The sequence below is a fragment of the Musa acuminata genome, unplaced genomic scaffold (genome assembly GCF_036884655.1).
Source record: "Musa acuminata AAA Group cultivar baxijiao unplaced genomic scaffold, Cavendish_Baxijiao_AAA HiC_scaffold_1139, whole genome shotgun sequence".
Taxonomy (NCBI): Eukaryota; Viridiplantae; Streptophyta; class Magnoliopsida; order Zingiberales; family Musaceae; genus Musa; species Musa acuminata.
The window spans coordinates 2,546,017-2,565,726 of record NW_027021351.1 but is presented as its reverse complement, the minus strand read 5'-3'; the positions used below and the strand labels follow the sequence as shown (position 1 = coordinate 2,565,726).

The 19,710-nt window shown below is 35.6% G+C and overlaps 2 protein-coding genes and 2 long non-coding RNA genes across 8 annotated transcripts; 1 reads left to right on the top strand and 3 right to left on the bottom strand.

The window, feature by feature from the left end:
* The first annotated feature begins 1,278 nt into the window (after positions 1 to 1,278).
* LOC135671346 (sugar transporter ERD6-like 16) lies at positions 1,279 to 11,200 on the top strand. Of its 2 annotated transcripts, XM_065179395.1 has the most exons (18): positions 1,279 to 1,458; positions 1,846 to 1,908; positions 2,182 to 2,271; positions 2,353 to 2,412; positions 2,495 to 2,560; positions 2,833 to 2,898; positions 3,011 to 3,086; positions 3,243 to 3,307; positions 3,389 to 3,481; positions 3,568 to 3,648; positions 3,727 to 3,811; positions 3,912 to 3,958; positions 4,036 to 4,098; positions 4,172 to 4,231; positions 4,301 to 4,354; positions 4,627 to 4,686; positions 4,770 to 4,884; positions 10,790 to 11,200. In XM_065179395.1, exons 1-18 carry the CDS (start codon positions 1,279 to 1,281, stop codon positions 10,909 to 10,911), a joined length of 1,446 nt encoding a protein of 481 aa, XP_065035467.1. In that variant the 3' UTR covers positions 10,912 to 11,200. The 2 variants fall into 2 exon arrangements, with proteins under 2 accessions (XP_065035467.1, XP_065035468.1); XM_065179396.1 differs by lacking the exon at positions 4,627 to 4,686.
* Positions 1,385 to 3,908, bottom strand: LOC135671347 (uncharacterized). The gene is made up of 5 exons (XR_010512725.1): positions 3,557 to 3,908; positions 3,257 to 3,449; positions 2,991 to 3,063; positions 2,837 to 2,889; positions 1,385 to 1,522 (listed from the first exon to the last, which is right to left on the bottom strand). It is a non-coding gene; the product is annotated as an uncharacterized LOC135671347 (long non-coding RNA).
* A 23-nt stretch (positions 11,201 to 11,223) lies between the features above and the next one.
* On the bottom strand, positions 11,224 to 12,877 carry LOC135671348 (uncharacterized). 4 transcript variants are annotated; one of them, XR_010512729.1, is made up of 4 exons: positions 12,511 to 12,877; positions 12,208 to 12,301; positions 11,971 to 12,073; positions 11,224 to 11,831 (listed from the first exon to the last, which is right to left on the bottom strand). It is a non-coding gene; the product is annotated as an uncharacterized LOC135671348 (long non-coding RNA). The 4 variants fall into 4 exon arrangements; XR_010512727.1 differs by having other exon boundaries at positions 11,971 to 12,379; XR_010512726.1 differs by having other exon boundaries at positions 11,971 to 12,301.
* Positions 12,878 to 13,265: 388 nt separating this feature from the next.
* LOC135671411 (BI1-like protein) lies at positions 13,266 to 19,431 on the bottom strand. Its single transcript, XM_065179516.1, has 4 exons — positions 19,131 to 19,431; positions 17,458 to 17,571; positions 17,194 to 17,351; positions 13,266 to 13,699 (listed from the first exon to the last, which is right to left on the bottom strand). Exons 1-4 carry the CDS (start codon positions 19,384 to 19,386, stop codon positions 13,487 to 13,489), a joined length of 741 nt encoding a protein of 246 aa, XP_065035588.1. The 5' UTR covers positions 19,387 to 19,431; the 3' UTR covers positions 13,266 to 13,486.
* Between the last annotated feature and the right edge of the window lie 279 nt (positions 19,432 to 19,710).

The window sequence follows — 19,710 nt, the reverse complement described above, 5'->3', positions numbered from 1 at the left end:
TTTTCGAGTCACCGAACTACTGAGTTGACAAGTTGCTTAGACAACTTCGAAAAAGACTAAAAGGTAGTTCCGATTGGTTATGAATCAACTATCATACCGAATATCCACAAGAATATTTTGAGAAGATTGAGAGACAATGTGGATCAGTTATGAATCAGCTTCCTCTATGGAATATCTATAGGAATTTTTTGATGAGATCAAGGGACAGTTCTGATCAGTTACAATCGATTACCAACATATTTTGAGAAGACCAAGGGGCAGTTTGGGCTAGTTATAAATTGCCCCACAACCCACCCCCCCACCCGCCCTCTCTCCTCGACCTTGGTCTTTGTACAAGACAAGGAGGGAAAGACTTCATATCACCTTGGACGACTTGGACCACGTTATGCTGATACAAATATTTATCACTCAATTTCTTGGATGCATGGATGAATATAAATGAAAGATTATAGTTGTTTATGTATCCTTGCTTAGGGTAGATAGAGGAATTCTCTTTGGGGATTAATTAGCCATCAAACGTGATGGTTAGACGGTTCCTCTATTCGTTATTGAGATGAATGTGTCCCTACTTAGGCAGGTGAGGGATACTACTCCATCTATTATTGGGAGTGCGATATGGGTTTCTCCATTCACTATTGGGAGGAATTCATCCCGTGGAGTATACATCTCCATCTTTGTTATCTGACTATTATGTATGTGTTGAATATGACTGATGTATGATTTTATTTATTACATAAGAGTTATCATTATTTTTTATGTATGAGTTTTATAATGAATCGATATATTATCATTTCATATTGGATTATTAATATTTATATATGTTTTACGAATATTAAAGATTATTTTCATGATTTTAGATATTTTTCTACCCGCATATGCGGTTGTTGATATATTTTTATCTTATATTTATTTTCAGAATAATCTACTACTTCGTAATAGATTTGAAGCTTGGATAGAAGATTTTTTTTTTGTTATTTGTCATCTTATCAAAAAGATGTGATTCTTTTTTTAGTTAATAAAATATTTATTATTGTAAAGATTGAGATTTGAATTCAAGGATAAAAATATATATATCTTCCGTCAGTTATGGATAATAAAATAATAATTTATTATTTTTTATAAATATAGGATCTGACATCTCCTTTCTAAAGAAAAGTCTTTCTTCTCTTTCTTTCACGACAATACATCACACCACTTGTTGCATATGATTTTAGGATACATCACTCACCGTCTTCTATTGACCACATAGAAGGCAGGGAAGGTAGAGAGAAGGCTTCAATGGCCATAACGAAGGATGTGGAGAATGGTGTAGGCATGCATGATGCACAGGGTAACGAAGCGAGGCAGCCTCTTCTCATCCACCAGAAGGAGTCTTCAGCTGATAGCCAGGGATCGATATGGATGGTTCTGCTTAGCACTGCAGTCGTGGTCTGTGGCTCCTTCGAGTTTGGATCATGCGTAAGTTATTCATCATCATCTTCAATCTCCAAGTCTGTGAATTCTTCATGATAAACCTGTGCCACTAAATGCTAGTACTATTATGAAGATGGCCAGAACCGATACAGAATAAGAACATTGCTGTTGCTGGAATTTTGCTCATATTTCCTAAAACATATCTCTTCAGTTCTGTTTCAGCTGAGGTTGATGGGAACTATGTATTTAGGATAAATGATCCTAAAATTTGGATCTTATAAACTGGTCACTGGCTCAAGTTGGTGTTAATCCAAAACAAGTTGTAATTAGGATAAAAGGGTACACGGTTTGATGAATCAGTCTGAAACTATGAAATCTATTGATGCTCTGAAAATTTTCTTGTGAGCTCGATATGTATCTTGAATTTTGTAGGTTGGCTACTCTGCACCAACTCAGTCAGGGATTACAAAGGACATCGGCCTCTCTCTATCCGAGGTGAGTTCACAATGTCATATCCAGACCCATTAAATCTCATTATGTCAATTGTTCTTGGCTATGACAATCTTAAAGATGTTGAGAGAGAAAACAAGAGGAAAAAAAAAACAAAGCATAAAATCAAAAGAGTAAAACAATTTAATGTAACAGATTACACCCCAAGTTATTGCCAGATTATCATATTACCATAGAAATGTTAATGAAATGCAATAGGAACATAATTATCTTGCATATCATAAATTTAATGAATGCAATTCTCTATCAATTTTGCAGTACTCAGTTTTTGGTTCGATATTAACTATTGGGGCGATGATCGGTGCAGTCACAAGTGGGCATCTTGCAGATTTTATTGGTCGAAAAGGAGTAGGAAGCACAAGTCTTATGCATTAATGTGCAAGATTTACTTCTGCACACACTCACTAGATCTCTATCTATATGATGCAGGCCATGAGAGTGTCTGCTGTCATCTGCATTATTGGATGGCTTGCCATTTACTTTGCAAAGGTTACCACTAAAATTGCAAATTTCTTCACTGATTTGCTTTTAAGAGACTTTTAAGCTAATTAAATGTTGTTTCCTTTCTAAGGGTGCTGTCTTGCTGTATTTTGGAAGAATTTCCTCAGGATATGGGATTGGAGTACTTTCCTATGTGGTATGATTTATTGAATTGTTTCTTTGTTATAATTTTTAGCAGACAATCTCACTTCAAGATGTTAAACATGGTCTGAATGATTAATGTTGAGAAAAAGAGAATGTTTTGATGACATAACAACAAAATGCTTTTAGGTGGCCAGGAACTAATAAAATTTGACAGGAACTAGTATCATGCTGAACAAAGGAGAGATCGAGAAATAGGCTTACAATTTAGGGAAACTAATCACTCACTGAAGATAATAGATTTATAATGAGATCATACCATCACAGGTACCTGTTTTCATTGCTGAAATAGCACCGAAGAATCTGCGAGGTGGACTTGCAACCCTGAATCAGGTAAAGCATAAATTTTCCAACCATCAGCATGATAATACAGTAAAAACTCTCCTTTGCTCACAATAATGACCTCGATACATGTTATTACTTACGTTGCACTTCTTTCTCACAGCTGCTGATATGTGGTGGCCATTCGGTTGCTTTCGTAGTCGGCACTCTTGTTACCTGGCGCACGCTGGTGTTAGTCGGTAATTATATCTTAAAATGTTTATCTTATATTCACTATGGATGCACAAAACACAAAAAAAGATAACAATTTATGAAGACACTACAAAGTCAGACAAATGTTCATATTATGCTAACTGATATTAAGCACAAAAAATAGCTGAATTGGCTTTATGCAGGATTTCTCCCTTGCCTTCTTCTACTTCTCGGACTTGTTTTTGTTCCAGAATCTCCAAGATGGCTGGTACCTCTTCCATTTAGTATACAATCGGGCCCAGTACACAATAGAATAAATCTTCCTTGGTGACATGAGAATAAATTTCAGGCAAAGGTGGGGAACCAGAAAGAGTTCACAGCTGCATTGCAAAAGCTTCGTGGAGAAGATGCTGATATCACTCAAGAAGCAGAAGAGATTCAAGTGTGTTTATTAGCATAGTGTTTCTCATTCTAAAGCATCAAAGTTAAAGGATGAAACAGTAACAGTAGACTAAACTTGCTATGCAGGAATACATTGAAGACCTTCAGACCCTTCCCAAGGCTGGGATTCAAGACCTGTTTCAAAGCATATATATCCGTTCTGTGATTGTAAGCGACCTCTTAAATTCATTAGCCGCAATAAACTTATCTGCATGAAATTTGATAGATCACATTGACCATGTTCAGGTAGGTGTTGGCCTCATGGTGTTTCAGCAAATTGGGGGCATCAATGGAGTTGGATTTTATGCAAGCGAAATTTTTGTATCTGCAGGTAGACAAATAGCTTCAGACAATATGAGGTTACTGTATTTTGACTCTTCTTGACAACTACAAATAAAAATTGAGGATTATAATGCATGTTGTGACTGCAGGATTTTCCTCAGGCAAACTTGGGACCATTCTGATGGGATCCATTCAGGTTTCAATTCTTTCAAATGCTTAATCATCTACGAATTACTATTACTAAAGTTATGCTACTAAGAGTCTGATACATAGGTACCCATCACAATGGTGGGAGCTATTTTAATGGACAGGAGTGGTCGAATCCCTCTGCTAATGGTAGGCAAAGTGTGGTTCAAATTCTTTGCTCTGCCAATCAGCTTCAAAGGAGTGACAATCTTTTGCAATGCAGGTTTCTGCATCAGGGACTTTCATTGGTTGCTTTATCACAGGGACATCATTCTATCTCAAGGTAAGTCTGAATCAAAGACTCTGGAGTGAGCTTGACTTTGGTTGAAGTTAACCATACCTGTTGAAACAGGCACAGGGAATTTATATGGAATGGGTTCCTACACTGGCTCTCTGCGGCATATTGGTAAGCAAGAACATCAAGTTTGGGGTTGTTTTCATTGGGGGATCCATCTAACATTCTAATTCCAAACTATCATTGCCAGACTTATACCAAATAGCCAACTGCACTAAATTTGACTTAATAAAAGCTTCTACCAATTTTACAAAATTCCATGTGCCATATCCAATTGCATAGTTGTGCACAGTTCAACAGTTGGTGATTATGTAAATGATGTGTTCCATTATTTGCTTTTAAGCAAACTCTAAAGCTCCAACTCACTCCATTTCAACAAGTAGGTGTACATGGGTGCATTTTCAATAGGAATGGGTGCTGTTCCTTGGGTCATCATGTCTGAAGTAAGATAATTTTGTTAATTTTCATTGCAATCGAAAAGGCTATTTGAGATCTCACATTGTCTCCACTTCTTTGTTTTCCACAGGTATTCCCCATAAACATAAAAGGAATTGGAGGAAGCCTAGTGACTTTGGTGAACTGGTTTGGTTCTTGGGCAGTCTCTTATGCTTTCAACTTTCTCATGAGTTGGAGTTCAGCAGGTAAGGGGTCTGCTACTACATTATGCACTGCATTGCTGGTGCTCAAAATTATTTAGTAATCATGTATAGTCGCAATCTAATATGACTGATAACTATCCAAAGAAAAGGAAAGATAAAAGAGGCAAGTTCATTCTAAGAATCTCGTAATAAAGATCATAAAATTCGAAGTTGAGTACCTTTTCTACGTATTAGAGTAATCACATTACTAGAAGGATTCCACATGCCATTCAGAAATTTAGCTCTCTGTTTGTGTTTTTTTTTGTTAAGAACTCCATGAACAAATAATATGGTAGATTTCATTATAGTAATATAGGAGATCAAAGAATGAGGAAAGCTTGTTGATGTAGAATAAAATAAAATTAAAAAAATAAGTGCTAGAAAGGATTCTAACAAACTAAGGAAGAATGAGAGAAACCAACTTCATATAGTGGAAAGATCTTCACCATACTTGAAGATATTATTTTTTGATGATTCCATAAGCTCAGAAGGGATTTTTATTTATACTAGTTTTAAGTCTTGAAAACTAGTTAACTAATAATATAGGATAAAAGAAATATAAAATGACAAGTGGATAACTTTAGGCTCTTTAAAAATAATCTTCTTCTGTTTGTTCCATATTAATCCCCTCCACTCGAGAAAAACTCGTCTCGAGTCTATGTACGGATATAATGAATTCTTATTTGGAAAGTAGTTATACAAGTCTATAACATTGAAGGTCTTTGAGATCCCCCCCAATCATTTGGTAAATCAATCACATAGGCATTGTTATTTATTTTTTTTAAGACCTTGTAAGGACCATACTTCTTGGGCTTTAATTTATTATAAGTGTCTATAAAAAATCTCTTCTTTCATAAGTATACCATAATCATACCTCCTTCCTTGAACACCTTCTCTCTCCTATGCTTACCAGCTGCTTCTTTATACTTGGTATTAGTAGCTTCCAACTTCTTCTTCACTTCAGCTTGGGTTGATTGTATTTGCTCAGCCATGTTGTTAGCTAATACACTCATTCCAGGAGTCACCATAAATGTAACTAAATTTAGAACATGCTTCGGCACTTTAGTGTAAACAAAAGAGGATGGTGACGCTCTGATAGAACTATGAATTTTGCTGTTATAAACAAATTTAACTTGTGCCAATGCGAAATCCCATTATCTTAGTTTGTCACCACAAATATAACGAATCAAATTTTCCAGAGTCCTATTAGTTAGCTCCATCTGACCATTAGTTTATAGGTGATATGTTCTGCTAAACTTCAAACTTACGTCAAATCTTTTCCACAAGATCAGCAAAAAATAAGATAAAAATTTAGAATCTCTGTCAGAAGTGCTTGATTTTGGTACCCCATATAGGCATATAACTTCTTGAAAGAATAGCTTGGCAATATATATCGTATCTAAAGTCTTCCAACATGGTATGAAATGAGCCATCTTGGTGAATCGATCCACAATCACAAATACAGAATCAACTCCCCTCTGAATTCTTCACAATCCCAATATAAAATCTATGAATGAATCCTCCTAAATGTCTTCTAAAACTAGTACTGTCATATACAAGCTAGTGTTTTGCGACTAGTTCTTTGTAGTTTGATAAGCTAGATATTTTCTTATAAAATTACTAATATCTCTTTTTAATTATGGCCAAAAGTATCTCTCCTCGATGCTTGCTATTGTTTTGTCTCAATTGAAATACCTGTTAAGTCCTCCTCTATGTTAATCTTGAATAATCTTTTCTCGTATAGACATCCTCGGAACACATAGGTTATTATATTTAAATAAGCAATCATCATGGATATAAAAATCACCCATAGGTTGCCTTGTCAAATGCTTCTCCCCAAGGATTGAAATATCGTACCGTATCGGAGTTTCGACATTTTCTCGGTACAATACGATACTGTATATCGAGCAGTATATCGTTCAGTATACCACTCGGTATATATATATATATATAATTCGGTGGCATCGCCAAAGCGATGTCGCCTCGTTTATATATATATATATATATATATGTATGTATATATATATATGTATGTATATATATATATATATACATATATATATATATACATACATATATATATATACATACATACATACATACATACATATATATATATATATATGTATGTATGTATATATATATATATATATATATATACATACATACATATATATATATATATATATATATGTATGTATGTATGTATGTATGTATATATATATATATATGTATATATATACATATATATATACATATATATATTTTATAAAAGGCGACATCGCATCGCCTTGGTGACGTCGTCTTTTCCTTCTCCCACGCGAGGCGACGTTGCTAAGGTGACCCGACGTCGCCGGGGCAACGCGACGTTGCCTTGTTTATATATATATATATATATATATATATTCTTTTAAAAGGTGACGTCGCGTCGCCTCGACGACATCACCTTTTATAAAAATATTTATATATTCCACTTGCATCATATTCTACTTTAAAAAGCCTTTTAAAATTGAGTAATGCAAGCACTGGTGCAATAGTCAACTTTTCTTTAATCTTAGAAGCCTTTCTTGGTAGCCTCAGTCCATAAAAACTTTCCTTTCTTCAAACAATTAGTGATAGGAGTAACAATACTACTAAAGTTTATAATGAATCTCTAATAGAAAGTAGCAAGATCATGAAAACTCCTTACTTCTGTGACATCTTTGGGGTAGGCCATTCTCAAATGGCACAAATCTCTTTTTCATCTATATGAATCGCATCAGCACTCACAATGAACCCTAGGAAGATTAGTCGATTTATCAGGAAGTCATACTTCTTCAAATTGATATATAACTTATTGTCTTGCAAAACAATTAGGACTTATCATAAATGATCCATATATTCTTCTCTACCGTGACTATAGATTAGAATGTTATCAAAGTAGACTATTACAAATTTCATGATTAATGATTTAAGTACCTAATTCATAAGTCTCATGAATGTACTTGGTGCATTGGACAAATAAATAACATAACTAAGCATTCATATAAGCCTTCACTTATCTTGAATGTAGTCTTCTATTCATCTCCATGTCTTATGCAAATTTGATGATATCCGCTACAGAGATCAATTTTTGAGAATATCTTGAAGCTTTATAGTTGATCTAACATATCTTCTAGTCAAGGTATGGGAATGCGATACATGGCTATGATTTTGTTAATGACTTTGCTATCTACACACATCCTTTATCTTTCATCTTTTTTGGGTGTCAACAAAGCTAGGGCAACATGGGCTCGTACTTTCTTGAATATATCCCTTCCACATCAATTCTTCTACCCTCTCCCTCAGTATTTCATTCTATTTTGTGTTCATCTAGTAGTGAGATAAATTTGGTAGACTTGCTCCTAGAGCCAAATCATTTTGGTGTTGTATATCTCTCACGGGTGGAAGTCTATTTAGTAATTCTTCAAGAGTAATCTCTTTGAATTCTTCCAACATTGATCTTAATTCTTTTGGAATCTTTACTTTAGGTGGCTTTTCTCTCTTCACAATAAAAGTATAGCATACTCTTGTTTCTATAGAACGGACAATAAATTCTTACATAGAGTTGGAAATAGACATGAAAGACTTTCCTTCCACTTTAGAAGTGTTGGATTTATCTCCCTTTTTGTTAGTCGGTAGAATGACAATCTTCTTACCGTTCTACCAAAATATATAGACATTCTTTCTTCCAAGATGAGTTGCATTCACATCATACTGCCATGGCCTTCCAAGTAGCATATGACATACATCTATGTCGACTATTTTACATATAACTTTTTCTTTGTAACTTTTCCTAATTGAGAGAGGAACTCTACAGATCTTAGTTATAATGATAGTTGGGCCTTCTTTAATCTACCTTAGCTTGTATGGTATTGGATGGGCTTTCATCTATAATTTTAAGTATCTCACTAGTGATTTGGATATAATATTGTCATAGGTTACATTGTTTATAATCAATGCGCAAACTTTGTTATGAATATTATATTGAGAATGAAATATTTTCTTATATTGAGATAGATCTTCTGGCCTTGGGATGAGTAATAATCTTTTTACAACACATGCGATATGTTTCCTTTCTTCCTTTGTTATTTCAGCATTATCAATATCATTAATCGTATCATCTTGGGCATCTCTTTCTTCTTCAAAGTCATTTTTGTGATGTACGGTTGATAGTTTTACAAGCATGACACTCGTTGGAACGATGACTAGGTTCCCCACATTTGAAATATTTTCTAACCAAGGGTTGAGCATATCGATTATTTGAGGTAATTAGGATATGCTTAGCTTCCCTTGTTGCTCCTCCAATGTTTGTGCCTTGATTTGTTGGTTGTATTTCAACCTTTAATGCCATATTGTGAGCTTCATCTGCTATCCATATCAGAGTTAAAGACATTCTATCTTTAATTACAAATTTTAGTCCATTGACATACCTTGCTATATGTTGGTCTTTTGACTTTGATAAGTTATATCTAGCTAAAAGGTGCAAGAATTCATCGGTATACTTGGTTATAAATTGAGTGCCTTAGATGTAATTTTGGTATTGTTGAAATAATAGTTGTTCATAGTCTAGGGGTAGAAGTCTTCCTTTGATAAGTTGCTTCATCTTTCACCACGTCTAAATCGGTGCCTTCCCTTATCTTCGTTTGTTATATTATAATGTACCCCACTAAGCTATTGCACCTTCTTTCAACTTGTATATAACAAGCTTGACTTGTTTGTGATTAGGAACATCCATCATCTTGAAAATTTTCTCTACTTAATAACTCCAGTCAAGAAAAGCTTCATTATTGAGGTGGATATTAAAATTGGGGAGGTCTACTTGGAGGTGGTAGTCCTCAAATAGTTTATTTCATCTTGTTAGTACTTGATGTCTTTCGTATCGTTCATTGTAATCTTTTGAGTCATCATCATATACTGTTGGTTGTTGTAGGCAAATAGTACCACATCGATTGTAGTGTCAAGGTTGAGCTACACCTATACCTCTCCTTTGGTTGGCTTTGTGATAGTCCACAATTCCTTTTTCGTCTGACTCATATTCATAGGCTGGTTGCCTATGCTGGATTGTAGGGCTATGTTGATTATTAGGTTGGCCATTAGCATCAACTCTAGTGTAGTTGATTCTACCATCATCATGAACTCTGTTGGCGCCTATACCCATGTTAGTATGTCATGAATCTCTCGAAGTTCCTAGGTCATTCTCACTTCTTGTGCTTCTAATATAGCCCATAGAGTTGGCACTCATCAATCATTATTGTTGAGATTATTACTATTATCTCTATCACCAAGTCATCACCGTCGAAATTGCCATTGTCATCGCTAATAACACCGTCACCATTCCCACCATTATTGCCACTAGACTCATCTTGATGGGCTATAAGATTATACTTGACAAATTAAATTTTTGATACATAAAATCTGCTATAAGTGGCAAGTGTAGAGCATATCTCTTAATTTTCTAACCACAGACCTATTATGCTAACACCAAGAGTAAGGCTCTGATAGACAGACGCATAATGTAAATAAAATTACAAAAATACTACTAGAAAGGATTCTAGCAAACTGACCTGATAAGGAAGGATGAGAGAAATCAACTCGTTATAGTGGAGAATATTTTTATAATATTTAAAGATATTATTTATTGATGATTCTATAAGCTTAGAGGGGCTTTTATTTATACTAGTTTTAGATCTTGAAAACTAATTAACTAGTAACGTGGGATAAAAAATATATAAAAGTAATAACTGAATAATTTTAGATTTTTTTAAAAATAATCTTCTTCTGTTTATTCCACTTATTCTGATAACCTAATACAATTGGACTTTGACTTTTCTTTTAGTGGTGTAATTTAGCAAGATGAATACCTGCTCTTTCTTCACCTGTTCTACAGGTACCTTTTTCATCTTTTCAGCAGCTAATGCAGCAACCATTGTATTTGTGGCAATGGTAGTACCTGAAACAAAAGGCCGTTCATTGGAAGAGATCCAAGAATCACTGAATTCCTCCAAGTAAGAGAAAGATTATTAAGATTTTGTTGGTAAATTGTTTCTTGGGGACTACCAGGAGTTGCTGTGCATCTGAAGTACAAGAAGATGGCAAATTACAATCCATTTATCACTCTCTAAGAGCTAATAATTGATTATATACTGGAATAGATTGTAATACTGCAATGGAAGCTGAGGATCCAAATGATGTCAACAATATAAATGACTAATATCAACATCAAAATATGTACTTCTGGTTGTATCTTATCATGAAGGAAATCAGAACTTGAAGATACTCTTTTGAACTTGCGATGAAATTGATTTAGTCATTATCTAATGATACTCTTTTGAACTTGTCCTTAGCTTTTCAGTAGGGCATCTTCATAGTTGTAACTACACATGGTAATATATAGGACACTAAAAAAGATTTAGATCTCACCTCTGTGGAAGTCTTAGATCCTTCATTTCATAGGTTTTTCAGTAGGGAGATGGACATTATAAGAACTGTAGATCTCATCTCTGTGAAAGTCTTAATCATTCATCAGATAGAAAAGGAAAATTAAGCTTCTTAAAATACCTCTGATCAAGAATCATCTCGAAGATTGAAGATGGTGTCTGATACCTAGGGGAAGTTTGCAAAATTAATCTTCAAAAAGAAAAAAAGAAGCCTTTATCATGTATAAAAGGCAGGATAAACTTGATATCCTCTCGGCACCAAGTGCAGTTCCCATATGTCAAACTTTAACATAATAGCAAAGAAGAAACTAGACAAAACAAGTTCTTATAACTTGCCAAAAATTCAATGCTAGCAAGTCCTTTGTTATCCCTTCTGCAAAAAATTAAAGCACCTCATGATTATTCACCAAATTCACCTTGTTGTTGTGATTTTGATAAGCAAATCATCTAAGACAAAACCCAAGTTGCTTTGTGCTCCAAAATTTGGGACACCTATAGATGATGAAACAATTAGTATAAGTGATATGAGAAGAGTTAGAAGATAACCCAAGAAGACTGTAATAGAATCAGATGATCTTGATTAATTAATGATAATGCCTTGCAAAACCTCAAAATGATCCATAGAGCCTACCACAAATAGCTGAGACAGTTGGTATGCACCAAGCCATCTTCTGAAGCATCTAATGTTGGCTAAAGGTAGACAACTGTGAGGAACTCGAGTTGGGGATGAAGGACTACAAATAGGACACCAAGCAGCTAAAATTCTAGTAGATAGCCTGGCCAAGTTCTACTCATCGTACATGACTCAGCAGACAAATGATCAGATAAAAGTACTTCAAAAAGTTATATATAGTGTAGAGATTCTTACCTGAATGCGGCTGCTTGATGCTGCATCCACAAGCAGTTATATGCCACCAATTCACAGACCTTTCAGCTGCAAGTGCGCCACAAATGCCCGAGTTCTTTATGGCATTTCAACAAACAGTAAATAAGCGTCCATGAAAACAAAGGCAACACCGTCAAATTTCAAGCATAATTAACTGGAGAGGAGGAGAAAAAGGTCAGCTTGCACTCGGAAATCAGGCGAAACATCAGGTATTTAGATAGAGAAAATGGTTTTGATGAGGATTAAATAGTTTGTGAAAATGTGAGCATATTATTTGAAAAGGACCTTGATTATTTAGAGCTCCTTTCTTGATGTTCACACTCCTTCAAAAACCCATCAATCGTTGTTGTCGATCACCGCTCCCAACGATCCCCACCACCCTTACCATTGATTGCTACCCCCATCCTATCCCTCACCACTCCCTATCGCCTACGCAAATTGTTGTCACTAACTCTCCATACTAATAATCACCATTGATCACCGCCTTAGTCTATCCCTCATTGCCCACTCTCTCTTGTGCTTGTTACCATCGATCACCATCAAAGGCCTGCCCCCCACTGATCCCTATTGCTACGTACCCTAGTATCATAGACTCTCCCTGTTGCTCATTGTCGCCAATCACCACCCATGGCCTGCCCCTCATCACTCCCTATCGTTGATGTTATCGACTCTCCCCGTTGCATACTATTGAAAATATAAGGACATTTAACTAAAATAAATAGTATATTAAGTATAGATTAATCAACTAATGAATTATTATATCATCTGATGCCATCTATCATCTTTTATTTGAATGCCTAAATTATAGTATTATTCTTAAACCATACTACCCAGATAGGATATATGAATAATATCAAGTATATAACTATCGTCTATACTCGACATATTGAAATGGCAGAGTGAAATCCATTTTATATTATTATTAATAGGAATATAAATATGTACGATATAGCTGAAAAAAAACCCCTTAAAAGAATCATTAATAGAATTGCAAGAGTGAAATAAAAACACACAGCCACAACAAAGTTGATACCTTTCGGTAAACACAAACTATAGCCAACTTAATGATAGACAAGCGGAACAATAATTGACCATGCACGACGGCAAGTCAACCGACATAGTTTAGTAGTGCATTCTATGATCCTAAAATAGCACCGAACATATACAGTATATTTCCACATTCAGATGACCTTAAACTAAGGAACTTTATTACATAAATGGCAAAACCATCTGCCGAAGAAACCATTTATGACTTTTAGTCCTAACCATCTGATTGCATGCCTCTAAGCATGTTCATGATAGAAAGGAAGAGGTTGAGTATGTCGAGGTAGAGGACAACTGATGCCCAAATGTACTCATCGTAGTTGTAGCGCTTGATCAAGTTGTCAGTGTCATACACGATGAAAGCAGAGAAAACCACAGCTCCAAGCCCACCAAATATCGCAACCGATGTCGGTCCAAGAGGGAAGAATATCTGCAGTATCAGTCGTTCACAACCACATTGTCAGTTGAGAAAGAAATAACTAATCGAAAGAAATTCTCCGAGAGGGCATTCTTAAGCTAAGAATATGATATCATAATGTCCACCCACAAGCAACAAAAGAACAAAACAATTCAGTGAAAGTTTTCTAAGAGTAGGTTCTTCAGCGAAGAAGATGATATATATGTTTAAGCGTAAGCATCAAACACTATGGGCAGAAACTTTAGCAATGAAAACTGGAAAAATTATCAACGTAAATTGGTTGGAGTCGAAGCTTTGTTTTCTTTTCTTTGTATTATCTTCCTCGATGGTCTTCTTCAAAACTTAAAGCAAGTCCTTTACTGATCTAAGATAATTCCTCTGCTAGTTGGGACACATCTAATGCATGATTCAAGATCTGGGAAATTCTATGACAATAAACTATCCCAGGGCCTGTTATCGAGATTTCTTAATTTATGTGCTTATGAGTGTTGCAGGTCTATATCAAACTGGTTTCCACCATCTTGAGAGTTCAGATGTTTCAGACTGATATTGGACCCTCAAGTTATAAAGGGGATCAAATGAAGAGATTATTCATCATGGAAATTTTCTCGTTCCAAGAAGAGTTTTTGTGTTGCTGCTGTAAATAATTAGAAGGGAGGCAAGAGATGAAGCAGGTGCTTCACCAACTCATCAAAGGGAAGGCCAATTTAGGTATTTGATGTATTTATGTATGATCTGGTGCCTTCTCTCCAAGTGCCATCAGCACCCATACGTCAGCACCATAAATGCAATTTCATAGCTGCCAGCCAAATCCAGGGGATAAGTGAAATTTCAATGCCTGATTTGGTGTATCACATTTCCAGCCAGTAGGGTATGTTGATATGCAACTTAAACTCTTAGTTACAACATGCAGAATGACGGTCATTAACCAATCTACTTAACAAAACTAGGTTTGACAATATGCTTATTTTTAAAATCTTTCAAAAGTGACCTTATTTATTTGAACTCCCAGGATCTCAATAACTATTCTTGCATGCCTTTCAGTAACTTCCATCCTATAATATTTCCATATGGACATGCTCTAGTTTTGAATGCTTCCATTCTTAAGTACATAGGAGCAGTCAACATCCTTACTGAACAACTTTTAGAGGGAGCACAGTAAATTGCAGTTTTGCAGACATCAACATAACAGAAACTCCTAAGACCTGTAGCCAATCAATATCGCGGACTAATAATGTCACCAATCATATATATCTTTGTAGATTGCATTATTTCCAAGCTGCTCTTGGCCTAAAATTTTGGTACCCAGTTAGTAAGAGAAAAATCCGGTTTTTGAGAAAAGTTTGCTTATTGTAAAATTAAATATGTAGAGCCTAAGCACTAACAATGCTGAAACAGATATCGCTACTTCAATGTAATTGAACAAAACAAATTTTTTTTCAGAAACAACAGATCGATTGACAAATTGTTGCAACATAGCATGATCCTTAGCCCCCTCGCAACAGCTAAGAGGCAGCAATAGGAGGCCAGACCAGACCAACATCTACACAGAATAGAACTATCACATTGCATCTGGTTCCAAGAAAGGCCTGACTCGGCCTTTTCTTTGTTCAACCAAGGGCCACAAGGACAAGGATCTAACTCTTTCTGGGTTAGGACTATACCTCTAACAGTTGGCGCGAACCACTCGATTTACTGTGATTAACTGTAATATAATATAGGAACTTAAAGGAAAAAAATGAGATATGTCAAATTCTAGTTAAGTGGGAAAGGCCCAGCTATGGCATGGTGCAATCCAAATGCTAACGGCTTGAGGAATCAACAACAAAAACAAAGAGGTACAGCCTTTGTAAGTCAATCTAACACACAGATGCAAAAAAGAACACTATGTACTGTGAATTGGTCGTTATAAAAAAAGGGCTTGAATAAGAACTACGAGATGGAATACAAAGAATTAAAATTGAATTAGGTGCTAATGTCTTGGTCAAAGTGTTACACAAGGAGATGCTACAGACTTGGTCCCTTTTTAATATGGTTAGGAGTCTTAAATATGTTGTTATATATTTAGAGTTCTATGTGGAAGTCAATATCTCTCATAATAGGATGGGTAACTAGTTAACTAATTTTGTGAGACGATGCAAGTATATTAAGATTTGGAGATCTGACTGCCCCTAGAATCATACTTTATGTTGCACTTTGATGTGCAGGCTTTTTTGAAACATATTTCTGAAATAAAGGTTTAGATTGTAAAAAGTAGCAGCTGCAACAAATAGGGTTATTTATTTCTTTAAAGCTATTGCAAAAAAGAATGGCTCTCTTGCAAATAAGAGTGCAGAATGATAACCTCAAAATAAAGTCAGAAAAGACCACTTAGAATCTCCATTGTCATCCTTGCCATATTTTAGTTATAAATTATTCCGACAATAAAATATCTTCTTTTTTTTCCTGGTATTTTGCTCTTGGAAGCCTAGTTTTCTTCCTTGAATTTAAGAAGCACTTTTTAGAGGTGCGTAATACCTAAAAGTTTAGTGTCAGTTCAAGGTTGTATAAAGTCTATTCCAGCAACCTATATGTGTTCGAATGGTATCATTGATGCCAATATTACAGGAGCTGAGTCCCCTCATTATGTCAGGGATTCAATGACTCGAAGAAATGAGAATGCGACATGGTTCTTCAACACCTCAACAAGTCTGATGGCGTCAACCTCTATACAACTTTAACACCCCAACAAGTTTGATGGTGTCAACCTCTATGCATCTTCAACACCTCAACAAGTTAGATGGCATCAATCGAGTGTGGTAGATTTGAGGAAGGCACAAAGCCTTTGTCATATCATGATCTACATCAGATCATTGCTTAAGTTACTTTACAGACTTCAACAAGAAAGTCACCTGGAATGAGAACTTTCGTGCTTATACATTTTGACTTTTGATGCCTCCATAGAGCTTTCTAATGCTATTGCTTGTCATAATTTTACATAAAGATAGACTGGAACATAAATATACAAATTGACACCTTAAAGAAAATTTTAACTCAATACCATAATAATTGAACATGAATAACCCCCAGGTAATCTGATATGAATGGAGAAAATATTGTCTGTAATTCAGTATTTACTAATGGTAGGTTGGCTCCTGAAGGTAAATACAAATAATTGTCATTTGAACTAAATAATATTTTCTTATAAACAACTTTAGATGTCACTCAAGTTATCTGTGGTAGAAGCATAATATTATGCATATGGGACCAAAGGTTCTTGTGAAAAAATAATAAACAGTCATCTGAATATTCAAATTTGAATAAAGAGTTTCTCAACCATATGGTTGATTTCCAATGCATCTACAAATTGCTTATCATTTAGAATAAACAGAAGTTTAAAAAAGATTCTTAAAAGCCAGACAAGAGTTAGTTACATCCTTTTGCGAATTAGTATAAGAAAATTATCCTTTCATGTTGCTTCAGCATACTTCTTAGTCTAGATAAAATCAAAAATTAAATTGGCATACCTGGATAAAAGTTGACAAAAATAGCACCATGAGACCAGAAAATACAATTGGTCCAAGGTAACTGAAGTCCTTCCCCTTTCTTGAAGCCCAGAAAGTATATCCAGTCAAGGATAAAACGACAGCAGAAGTTAAAATCAATGCTTCCAGAACAATCCTTCCTGCACAGTAATTGAAGCAATAGGAGTTTATTAAAGCAGCATAGAGACTATTGACACAAAAAAAAGACAGAAACTACAATGAAAACCAACTCGACAATAGTATTACCTTGAGTGTTTGCACAGGCCACACCGACACTTAAGCTTAGACACACAGTGAACAGTCCAAGGAACAAAAAGTTTAGTGGATGCTTTTGTTGATAATAGTATAATGGGCACAACACTGGAAAACAACATTAAGTCAGTTAAAGTGCTGTTTGATATTATGACAAAACAAATATCTACAACTTATATCCACCTCTCTGGAATGAAAGCTAAAAGATATATACATACTCTTAGTAAACAGTTCCTTCTAGCATAAACTGAAATTTGAACTTCATTCATGAATAAAAACTAACAAATATGATCACCAAACATCAGGTCCAGGGTGTACAACTGGTACCTGGGTGTCCGCTAGAAAATGACATATCAGCAGCCATGATAAAATTTCAAAAATATCAAGAGATGAAGAAATAGGAACATGATTCCTATTGTTGGATCAAGTTCTAAATGGGCATGCATATACATCTATATGCATGTCAATATATATATAATGTATATCAATAAATATGTATATAATTCAGAGCATCCATATAAATATGTTTGTATATCAACATATATGTGTATATATATAATGTATGAAGAAATGTGGTATGGACACGCTGGTAATTAGATCCATTGCCACAGTCCCTGCAAACCTACCAATGGCAGGGGAGAGATGTCAGAGAAGTTTTGTTTCTATTTTATAAATATTCCTGAGTTCTTGATATTTTCTAGCTCTAAATTACTATATGAAACATTTATCACCATGAACAATCTAAAAAAAATCCAAGAAATTTAAAAGGAATTCAAATATCTATCAGCTAATCCAAAGGTACAATCAGCACATTTAATGAATACATGGGCATATATTTACACATGAAGCATGAAAGTAGTGTACAGTATAATTATATGTTTATCCATACATGTATCTATATTTTATATCCACACATAGTAGCATAGGTACAAATACAAATATGGATGTATATATAAATATATAAAAGGAGAGAGAGTTAGGCATACAACCTCAAGCTGGAGATAAGTATGCGGAGTCAGTGCATAATATTTCCCCAAAGAAAATAAGAAAAAGAACATAGAAATAGAGAATATTGAAGCTATAATAGAAGACCCTAAATCACTAAAACTCCGTGTTTAGAAACAAAGACAGGCATGCAAATTCTCATCCTACGCAAATACCTAATTAAGACACAATTAATATATCTCATGATTCAGTGCCTATACAGTTTTCATGGCATTCATTTTTAATGATAACCAAAGGAGACATTTCTTTAAAAACAATCCTAACACTTGTGTCCACATCATCGTGGCATTATTTTATCCAATTGCAACATATGTGTGGCCAAATGAAAGGAAAATTTTGTTGGAACCTGAAGGGAAAAACTCCGGGATCCTTTTCTAAACTTCCTACTTAATTTTCACTCATATTGCATTTTTATCTATTTAATCGGAGTATTGATTTTTGTAATGTTGTTCCGACAAAGTTAATCAAGAGCTAATCATGCCGATAGACCAAGTCATAGCATTTAGATCGAATCGGATTTGTTATGGTCACATGCAATCTAAAACCTTAACATTATGCGAATTACCGAGAATCGAAGGGAAAAGAAATCAACCGAACCACCATCAACAAATATCAGATCCACAGATCAAAGAACAAGAAAGCAGGAGGGATCGGGGTCGTACAGAAGAGGGGGAGAAAAGCGAGGCAGAGAGCGAGGCCGGGGCTGGAGGCGAGGGCGGCATTGACGGGGCGGTAGAGGACTGTGGCGGCGGAGACGGCGGTGGTGAGAAGCACCTGGGCGGCGAGGATGCCATAGACTTTGCGGACGAACCCCCATCGGAGCTCGTTGTCGCCGCGGGAGAGCCCCGGGTAGAGCGTCCCCGCCTCGATGTCGCCGCCGGGGGCGGCGCCTTTTTCCACCCGCTCGTAGCCGTGCATTCTTCTTCTTCTTCTTAATTGGAACAATTGGACGGGGCAAAAAGGCCGGCGTCCCACTCCAATTTATGTCCGGTGCAAAGCGAAACGGATGAACGGACAGGAATGAGAGTTGCAGAATCCTTCCGGATCATGCGGTTGGAAACGAATCTTCACGATCCCCTTTATTCTCCGCTGCGTACGGCCTCCAACTCGGGTCGGGTTTGCTTTTGTGGTTTTCGGATTCCCACGTCCGATCGATCCGCTTAAAGCAATTAAAATATCCATTTGATAAGGGTCGCACGCCTGGATGATCTGACGTCAGGTCACACTCTGTCAATCACCACG